Source organism: Columba livia, unplaced genomic scaffold (genome assembly GCF_036013475.1).
Source record: "Columba livia isolate bColLiv1 breed racing homer unplaced genomic scaffold, bColLiv1.pat.W.v2 Scaffold_156, whole genome shotgun sequence".
NCBI lineage: Eukaryota > Metazoa > Chordata > Aves > Columbiformes > Columbidae > Columba > Columba livia.
The window spans coordinates 153,454-164,132 of record NW_027043052.1 but is presented as its reverse complement, the minus strand read 5'-3'; the positions used below and the strand labels follow the sequence as shown (position 1 = coordinate 164,132).

Sequence of the window (10,679 nt, the reverse complement as noted above, 5' to 3'; positions counted from 1 at the left end):
AAGAGAAGAGAAGAGAAGAGAGAAGACATCATCATCCTATCCTTCTATCCTTCTATTATTCTGTGGTCTTCTGGGAGGCATGACCAGCCTGTGGGCCGAGGAGCCAGGTCTCGCTCAAATGCTCAGGGAACAGCCGATCGCCAGTGTTGGGGTCAGGAAGGAATTTTCCCCCGGGGCAGACTGGCCCTGGTCCCCGGGGTTTTTTTGCCTTCCTCTGCAGCATTGAGCATGACCACCTGTCAGAGCTCCTCTGGGCCCTTTTGGCTCGGTTCATGCCCACTGCTCTTGCCCTCCAAGGCACCACTCGTGCCCTGGCTTTCTCGGGTTCTTTCTCCCAGGGCAAGTTTGCAGCAGGAGCCAGCTCTCCTCCTTCTCCTTCTTCTACTAAAATTTGTAATTTTAATAAAATAAATATAAACATATATAAAAAAAAAAATTCTGTTTCCAGTTGTATCCTTTGTGTACGTGTCCCTGAAACTGTTTCTGGATCTAAAACCTCTCTGGCATTTCAGTCGAACAGTCCCATCTTTATTGGACTCCTTGTGAGCGTACAGAATAGAGCAGCACAGCACAGCACAGCACAGCATGGTTGTGCTCAGTAGCTGTGCCTGGAGCACGATGAGCTCTGAGCCAGGCCTGAGGACTCCATCCAGGAGAGCCGCTCTCTGCAGGGCAGGGCCCAGGCCCGTCCAGGAGATGGGGCAGAGACAGGCACACACACCTACAACATGGCTCAGGCAGGCACCAGAGGTCCCAGGCTGAGCTGAGACACGGCCCCTGGGCCCCTGCAGGAGATGGTCCCCAGGGAGGCCGGTCCCAGCCACTGAGGCCTTTGAGCACCCCAAGACCCTGTAGACACGGATGGCTGGCAGCTTTGGAGACTGAGTCTTGGCCCAGATGGACCTTCTCTCTGATCAGGACTTTTGTTCTCAGATTCTTTTGTTTAGGTACGTTTTTTCCAAAGCAAAGATCTCAGGCATTACTAAAAAGGAGAGCAAGGATAAAAAGAAATCCATGTCACACAGCACACACTATCCCATATGTGTATGAGTTTTGACGCAAATGTCCAAAATGGCAGTAGCTTCCTTACTCTTTCAGTACTCCAAAGAGTATCTCTTAAAGGCTTTCCATAAGTTCTGAACCTCTTCCCACCAATCAAGGTAGGCAAATAACTCCGAGAAAGGTGCAAGTCACACAGGAGGTGTGGAAGGTTTACCCTGCGGCTGAAGTGCATTTTGCATCCCCTGTACAGATGGCCAACTGTGGATCTTGGTTTGGGTAGAAAAGGAAACATGACTGCAGTAGCAGCAATGGACTCTTTTTGCTCATTTGGGAAGAGTCATCATTTGCCTGGCTGTGCTTTGGGAATGGATTCAAAGCGAGTCTTATTTCCATGGCGGTCTGTTGGCACTGTCCAGCGCAGCCTATGGCTCTGGTCACACTGGGGATTTTCTCCACGCTGCAGTGGTTGAAACCATCCTGTTATCCCCTCAGAAAAGGCTTTGTGACCCTGGTCCTCCTCGCTGTGGGGCCTCATGGACATCAGCTCTGGTGCAGAGAGGGGACAGCTACCAGGGCTCTTCTCTTGGTTGCAGGGCTGGTTTCTGCCATGACTGGAGAGAAGAGCAGGAGCTTTGTCCTGGAGAGCCAAACGGCAGAGAAGGCACCAGGGACAGCCAGCAGCTGTGCCCAGCACGTGGCCACCAAGGGCAGGGACAGCCCCCCGGAACTCCTGGGCACCGGGACTGCCTTGGGGCCAGCACCCCAAAGGCTTCCTGCAAAGGGTGCTGGGTGGGGCTGTGGTGGGGGGGCTTTGCAGCTTCCCCCTGCTAGGGAAAGGAGGAGAAAGGGAAGAAGGGAAGTGAGGTATAGTTCAGCTGTAAGGGACCTAGAATGACCATCTAGTCCCACTGCATGACCAATTCAAGGCTGATCTAAAGTTTAAAACAGGGTAGTAAGTGCATTGTCCAAATGCCTCTTGAATGCTGAGGCTTGGGGCATCAACCAGCTGTCACAGAATCACAGAATGGTTGGGCTTGAAAGGGACCTCTGGAGATCATCTAGCCCAACCCACCTGCTAAAGCAGGTTCGCCCAGAGCAGATGGCACAGGAAGGTGTCCAGGCGGGTTTTGAATGTCTCCAGAGGAGGACACTCCACAGCCTCTCTGGACAGCCTGTTCCAGTGATCAGGCACCCTCACAGTAAAGAGGTTTTTCTTAATATTCAGATGGGAGCTCCTATGCTGTGCCCGTTGCCCCTCATCCTATCGTTCAGAAGGCTGTTCCAGTATTTGACCACACTCTCAGTAGAGGGTCAAGTCTGAACTTCCTCTGACCCAGGTTTGCACCATTCACACATGTCCTGTCACTGGATACCAGGGACAAGAGACCAGCACTTCCCTATACACTTCCCTCCTCGGGAACTTTTAGAGGGCAATGAGCTTGCTCATCAGCTTCCTTCTCTCCAAACCTGAGAAATCCAGATTGCTCAGCCACTCCTCAGAGGACATGCCTTCCGGTCGGTCACCAGCTTTGTTGCTCTCTGGACACATTGGAATACTTCAACATCCTTGTCAAATCGTGGGGCCCAGAACTGCACACAGCACTCAAGGTGAGGCCACAGCAACTCTGAATACAGCAGGATAATCACCTCCTTTGAGCGGTTGGTTCTGCTCTGTCTGATGTACCCCAGGGTGGGATTTGCACTCTTGGCTGCCAGGGCACACACTGCTGACTCTTGTTGAGCCTCCTGTCAACCAGCGCCCCAAGGCTCCTTTCTGCAGGGCTGCTCTCCAGCCAATCCTCTCCCCATTTAGACTTGTGCTTGGCATTACTTTATCCCAGGTGCAGAATCCGGCATGTGGACTTGTTAGATTTTATGCCGTTGATCATTGCCTAATGCTCCAATCTATCTAGATCGTTCTGCAAGGCTCCTTGTCCCTCAGGATAGTCATCAGCACCTCCGAGGATGGTATGATCAGAAAATTTGATAATGGTGCATTAAATTCCTGCATCCAGATTATTGATAAAAATATTGGACAGACCTGGCCCTAGGATTGAGTCCTGAGGAACATCACTGGTGGCTTCCCTGAAGAATTTTTTCCTCATATCCAATCTAAACCTCCCCGTGTGCAACTTGAGGCCATTTCCTCTTGTCCTGTCACTTGCTACTTGGGACAAGAGACCAACACCCTCCATGATAAAACCTCCTAACAGGCAGCTGTAGAGAGTAATAAGGTCTCCCCTCAGCCTCCTGTTCTCAAGGCTGAACAGCCCCAGCTCCCTCAACCGCTCCTCGTCAGACTGGTGCTCCAGACCCTTCACCAGCCTTGTCACCTCCTCTGAACTCTCTCCAGCACCTCAATGTCTTCCTTGCCATGAGGGGCCTAAAACTGCCCCCAGGATTCAAGGTGCAGCCTCACCAGTGCCCAGTACAAAGGGATGATCACTTCTCTAGTCCTGCTAAAGCTCTGATTGAATCAAGGCTTGAACACCTTGGTGTGACCCAGTTGGTGACAGGTTGGACTGCAGACTCCTGAGGCCCCTTCAACCTCAGTTCTCTCATGATCCCATTGTGATGTTGGGCTCTGTTTCAGACTGGAGCAGAGCAGGCGATGATGGGGCAGGATCCACCTGTGCTGTAGGTGACCATCTAAACCAACATCTCAGCCAGTGAACCAGCCAACCCCTCAGTGTGACTCGCTCTGGGCAACGTGTGAGGAGTCCTGGGCAGGGAAGGTTCAGAGGGCATGGGGCGCTGTGCAAGACACAACATGATCTTGGCTTCATGCCTGCAGGCCCATCAGATGTCAGTTGATGTCAATGAAAATTAAAATAAGTCTTCGGCGGGGTTTCTTTTCTTTAAAAATAAAAGAGTTCTCCAGAACTGGGCATGGATTTAGGACACAAATGTCTTCAGCTCCAGGGACACAAACACCTGGTGCCAGTGTAGATGCCCCGGGAACCCCTGCCCAGGCTCCACCTGCACTGCAAGGTGCTCTGGTCTCCCCAGGTCCTGTGTGAGAGATGCCAATCCCAGGCCAGCACCTCAGGTACACTGGGGCCCTAAAATGGCCCTGGCTGTTTATGGTGAGACAGCTGATGACTGATGTCTGTCTGGAAGTGTACTAAGGATTGGAGAAGAAACACTGGTCTTCCCCTGTACTTCTATTACCAGCACTCTAGTATTTCATCTCCCTCATCAATCAGGATTTCCCACCTCTCCTGATTAAATGTCCCTGTCCAAGGACAACTTTCCAGCACTGTCTGGACGTTTGCCCTTCCCAGTGCTCTCAGGTTTCTCCTCCACTTGCTCTTTGGTCATTCAGTGGCCTCTCAGCTGTCTGGTTTCTGCTTTGAGCTTCAGGGAGTTACAAACTTGCCCCATTCTTCAGAGCTCTAATTGACATGGCAGTCAACACGTTCATTGTGTTTATTTCTATCCTCTCCTGTCTCTCTGTCTAAACCAGTTCTTGTGTGGGTGTCCCTTGTGGATGCTGGACCTCACCAGATCCAGCTTACACACACAGCTGAGGAAAGTGTTCTGCTGTTTATTGAACTGTGCAGTGTTTGCACAGGAGAGCAGGTGGAGCTGGTGCACAGGAGCTGCAGCATCTCCTGCAGAGCTCAGTGGAGAAGTCTGATGGAGGAAAAGTGATGCAATCTCTGGTGGCCAATGAGGGAACCAGCAGACTGGGGGTGGGGGTGAGGAGCCAGGTTGTCCATACAGTGTCCAGCCTCAAGGGACTGTTCTCCTGCCTGTCCAGATGTCTTCAGGAGACCCTCGGGATCAATGTCAAATGTGTAGAATGCTGCTGTCACTTCTTCTATACAATGAAAAATGACAGAAAACACCCTGGAAAGAAAAAACCCTCCTTTATGAAATCTTCTTTGAAACCTTCATCAGCAAGTGTTCCATTGAAACCTCTCCAGTTAGTTCTACAAGTCTTGAAGATTGGAAGGAAATTAGGGAAAGAAACATCGCTCATTATGGCTCTCAGTGTTTTAATGAGCCCCGTGGCGTATTTGGTGCTGAGTCCATGAATCCCAGATACCAAGGACAAGCTGAAGAATCTGCTCAAGAAGTCCAAGTCAGAACAAACTCCAAAGTACCTTGAAGCATTAATGGCCCCACTGAGGGCTGTTACTGACAAAGCCTCCCCAGGGACTCGTTAGAGCAGATAATTGGAGGCAGTGATTGCATCAGGCAAAGGCAAAGTGCAGCAGCTCTGATGCTGAGAAAGCCCTTGGTTTGTCTGATGAAGGACAATGGCCAAGCCTTGAGCCCCTGCCCCTGGGAAGGGAGATCCTGTCCCTCACGTGTGGCTCAGGTTCTTCCTGGGGCTGTGGGGAGCGCGATGCCCAGTGCAGGACAATGGTGTGACACTCCCTGGGCGTGCAAGGAGGCAAAGAAGCCCCATGGCCATAACGACTGTGTCTTTTCTTAGGCCTTGTTGGCAGTGGCATCAGCCATAGCCAAGGGGACCAAGACCTTGGCTCTTTCAGGGACATCCAGGCTCACTCTTGGCCATGTCCACCATGGTCCATCCTGAACTGTCCCAGGCCTGTGGCTGTTTCCCCACAGGCTGCAGACACCCCATGCACTTCCCCACCTTGTTCTCAGCCCAGCGTGTCCCCACCTGTGCTGCTGTCTCTCCATCCACACCAGCTCTTCCTGGAAACACAAAGCCATGGCTGATCCAGAGTCCCTCTGAATGACCACAGCACTGCGCTCAGAATGACGTTTCTTTATCCTGAGCTCCACTCTGGACCTCCAGAGCTGCAGTGTCTGATGGTTTTCCTTTCTCATGCTGTTTCCCACTACAAAAAAAAAAAAAACAACACAAACAAAACCAACAACAACAACAACAAAACAACAAACAAACAAAAAGCCACCATTTTGGAAAGTGATTTTCAAGAGTTCTTGAGCCACTACTGTCCTTCCCTCTCAATGTTCTACCCCAGCCAGCAACTAAGACCACAACTGCTGCTCACGTACTCCCCTGACCTATTAAGTGCGATATGGAAGATAACCAAAGGAAATGGAAAAACACGTGGGTTCAGAAATAGCATTTTAATAAGACAATAAAAATAGTATAATATACTACTACTACTATGTATATAATTAAATGAAATGAAACTTAAAAATTAAAATGATTCTATGAAACACTAGGTCAAAACTCCATGTTTTCATTGTACAGATGAGATGTAAACACACGGCTCAGGGCTCTTCCTGGGACCGTGGGATGTGGGTGTGCAAGGCCCAGGGAAGGACAACACTGGGACAACAACTTCCAGCTTCCCCATGGGGCTGCAAGGAGGCACCGAGGCCCCAGTGCCATGAGGACAACATGTCTTCTCCTGGGCCTCAGTGGCAGAGACAACTGCCCTGGCCAAGGGGACAGAGACCTGGGTTCTGTGGGTCCCTTCCAGCCTTACAGCGCCCTTTGCCATCTCCACCACAGGCTGTTCTACACGGTGCTACCCCTGCCCCTCTTTCCCTGCAGGCTGCAGACACCCATCTCGCTTCCCCATCTGCTCTCACCCAGCATTTCTGCACCTTCACTGCTGTGTCTGCACCCTCACTGGCTGCTCTTTGGCACACAAACCATGGGCTGATCCAGCTCCCTCTGGGTCACCTCTTGCCCCACAGCACTGCTCTTACAGTGACATTTTTTCTTCCTGATAACCAGTCTCTACTTCCCCATCTGCTCTTTGTGGCTTTAGTTTTTTTTCTCTGCTGCTTTTTCCCACTACTTTGGAAGCTTTACCACCTTAGAAACTGCCCATCAAGCAAAGATCCCAACCTGTTATTCTTCCAGTCGTCTTGCACTTGACCAGAGAGAAGTAACCTCCCCATGATCTCCTAAATCCCATGAGTGCTGCTGGCCTTTCAGCTTCTCTCATACACACGACCATGTCCCTGCTGCTGTCCTGTCATGTTCCCAGGTGGGATGGATGTGACAACCTGTCTCCAAGATCTCTTCCTGGGTAGGATTTGTCATACTTAGGCTGAGGTTCTTTCCCAGCCGTGTCCCTGCTGCTGGGCTGTCACCTCCAGACACAGAACTGACCTCACTGTCCCCTTCACAGCCACAGGATTCTGACTGGGTTATGAGTGTCTGAGACACAACTGAACTCATAATACCATAACTATCCATCACCTTTTTTATGGCCCAGGACCCGATCAGATAAAAGTATACTTGTTTTATCAAATTTATCAAATATATTCCCTACTAGAGATTTGAGTTGAAAAACACTCTTCAGAGCAACTTCTGTTTTTTTGTTGACAACATTTAGAACTCCTTTTCTGTCTTTTATTCTTTTTATTCTTCCTCTGCCTATTCTGCCTTCAAAATCCTCTCCAAGGGAAAGATTCATTGAATCGCAGAATAACTTGAGGTTTGAAGAAAGCCCTTATCTCACTTGTCTCACTGTCCTGCTCCAGGCAGGGTTAACCAGGTGAGGTTGTTCAAGGGTTCCTCACAACTATGCCTCATCCACAGAGAAGCTGAAAGTGCACTCGTCACATCATACAGAGGGACAATAAAGACGTTTAACAGTGTTGGTCCAAGTGCTGGTCACTGAGGGATGCTACTAGTAACTGGCTGCACGGAGGGCTTTGTACCGCTGATGATATTTGGCTTGATTGTCCAGCCACTTCCCACCCAGCTTCCAATTCTCCAGCCCAGAGATCACTGATCTGGTTACTAGGACACCAAGGAACACCATGTCTGTGACCCTGCAAAATTCCGGGTATGGCGGCAGGTTGAACAGCTGTTATTTCTCCTTCATGCTTTTCATGCAGATGGGTTTGATATCTGCCTTTTCCAAGACCTCAGTAACCCTCTTACCACTTTGTCTTACTTTTGAGAGCACAACCCAGAATCACAGGCAAGGGTGACAGCAGACAGGAGCACTTGCAATGAGCCTGTCCCAGCAGCTGAGATGAATCTCACTGGGCCACTGAGGTTTGTTCCTGGAGTCACACACAGAAATGACAGGGTTCCATCAGGCATCCAGATCTGAGTTGGTCTCAGGACCCCTTCTGCACCCAGGGATGCTCAGAGACAGAATCTGTCCCTTTTACACACAGAGGTAGGAGTCACATTGTCCCTCTGGCCTCCCGTTGCCACTCCAAAGGGGTGGGAGACACCTCAGCTATGGTGAGTCACCCTGCTCTGCACTAATCTGAGATGTCCCACGTCATGAGGAATGGACACGGGGAGCTCAATTAAGGAAGCACAACCCAGTGCTGCATTCAGGCAGTTTCCCATGGGGTGTTACTTCCAACAGGAAGTGACCTCAGGACCTTGTGTGTGCCACAGGTTTTCATGGAACCCCAAGGAACAGTTGATGGTGTTTGTGCTCACTCATGTTCATGTCACCTCACATACATGATGTGCATGCTCACATCTCATCTGTACAAAGCAACACAGACTGCTGAACTATTCATTGAGTGTCCATCCATGGAGGGAAGAAAAACCTCTGTGGGTGAGAGGCCAGTGCTGGAAATGGTGGTTGTGAGGGGCCAGTCCATGGTGATTGACCTGAGGCTCCTTCCATGGGGTGTCCAGTGCACAGGGGCACAGCCCAGCCCCTGCTCTGCTGGTCCTGCAGGTCTCTGGCAGGAGCCTGGCTGTGAGAGGACACTGCTGTGTGCCAGCCCTGCACACACACACTGTTCAGATGCACACTGGTGTTTAATCTGTGGGTGACTTTTGTAGGAATATGATTGAGAGAAACTTCGCAAGAAGATATAAACCATCATGCCCTGCCCTGAGGAGATCACGTTTCTATCTGGAAAGGCTGTTCTGGGGCCAGCTCTGTCACAGCAGTGCCCATTGCCTGTCCCTGCCTGCGCCCACAGCACTGACACACAGCAGGACGGTGACCAAGCTGCCCGAGCACTCAGGCCTTGCACCAACACCAGGGATGAGAAGGAGAGTGTGGGAGTGGAACCAGAACAGCTCTGGAAGAACAAGCGCTGCTGCTCCCTGGCAGAGCTGCCGGGATGGACACGTTTCCCCTCCTCCCATGTACACAGGACCTGTCCCTGCAGCTCCAAACAGGCCTTGCAGGAAGAATATCAGTGAAAAAAAAATCACTGCAGAGCCCTTTATTTTGTTTAAATACACAGAGAGCATGGGTCCATATTTATACAGCCAGTGGGTTTGAAAAAAAGCTGACAATGAATTAGAAAGGGGATGACAAAAATATCATGATTTATTAAAAAATAAACACACACACACACACAAGTCTGGGCCTCTAATGAGTTACATTTAAACTGTTATTTGTTAAAGAGAAGATGATGAACACTTTATTATTTTTCAAATGCATCCCTCCATTAGTTTCCTCAGGGCATCCTTGAGCTCCCTGTTCCTCATGCTGTAGATGAGGGGGTTCAATGTTGGAGGTATCAGCGAGTATAGAACAGACACCAGCAGGTCCAAGGATGGGGAAGAGATGGAGGGGGGCTTCAGGTAGGCAAAAAAGGAGGTGCTGGCAAACAGGGAGACCACGGCCAGGTGAGGGAGGCAGGTGGAAAAGGCTTTGTGCCGTCCCTGCTCAGAGGGGATCCTCAGCACGGCCCTCAAGATCTCCACATAGGACACCACGATGAAAATGCAGCACATAAAAACCAAACAGGCACTAACCACAAGAAGCCCAAGTTCCCTGAGGTAGGAGTGTGAGCAGGAGAGCTTGAGGATCTGGGGGATTTCACAGAAGAAGTGGCCCAGGGCATTGCCCTTGCACAGGGGCAGTGAAAATGTATTGGCCGTGTGCAGCAGAGCAGTGAGAAACCCAGTGGCCCAGGCAGCTGCTGCCATGTGGACACAAGCTCTGCTGCCCAGGAGGGTCCCGTAGTGCAGGGGTTTGCAGATGGCAGCGTAGCGGTCGTACGACATGACGGTGAGCATAGAATACTCTGCTACTATCAAGAAGGAAAACGAAAAGAGCTGTGCAACACATCCTGAGTATGGGATGGCCCTGGTGTCCCAGAAGGAATTGGCCATGGATTTGGGGACAGTGGTGGAGATGGAGCCCAGGTCGAGGAGGGCGAGGTTGAGCAGGAAGAAGTACATGGGGGTGTGGAGGTGCTGGTCCCAGGCTATGGTGGTGATGATGAGGCCGTTGCCCAGGAGGGCAGCCAGGTAGATGCCCAGGAAGAGCCAGAAGTGCAAGAGCTGCAGCTCCCGTGTGTCTGTGAACGGCAGGAGGAGGAACTGGGTGATGGAGCTGCTGTTGGACATTTGCGGCTGATGGTCATTGGAAACCTGTCATAGGAGGAAAAGACAGTGACAAGTTAGGGGAGATTTCTCTGGTGAAAATACCATGTTGTTTATCATGAAAAACCCCCTCCCTGATGGAGGGATGTTTCAGCTCATTCTCTCTTTCTACCAAGTGAGAAAAACAGTTCATCACGGTCTAAAATGCAGCTTGGCCATCTGGTTTCCACGAATACACCTTTGATGCAAGATCCACTGAACTGGTGTCAGAATAAAAACTGACCCACACTCGCACCCCAACCCCAGAGAGCAAGAGCACCAGGGACAGGTGGAGAAACAGGGAAGAGCACTGCAGTGCTACCAGAAAATAAAGCAGGGACAGAAAGGCAGACGGGCATGCTGTGGAACCTTCTCCTGACCCGGCTGTGCTGCTGCCACTCACATAGTGACA

The 10,679-nt window shown here is 50.7% G+C and overlaps 1 protein-coding gene across 1 annotated transcript; it reads right to left on the bottom strand.

Moving 5' to 3' along the window:
* Positions 1-9,328: 9,328 nt before the first annotated feature.
* LOC135577876 (olfactory receptor 14J1-like) lies at positions 9,329-10,252 on the bottom strand. Its single transcript, XM_065047986.1, has one exon. It carries the CDS (start codon positions 10,250-10,252, stop codon positions 9,329-9,331), a length of 924 nt encoding a protein of 307 aa, XP_064904058.1.
* Between the last annotated feature and the right edge of the window lie 427 nt (positions 10,253-10,679).

Coding starts and splice junctions, on each gene's coding strand:
- LOC135577876 (XM_065047986.1), bottom strand. CDS start 10,252: ATGTCCAACAGCAGCTCCATCACCCAGTTCCTCCTCCTGCCGTTCACA.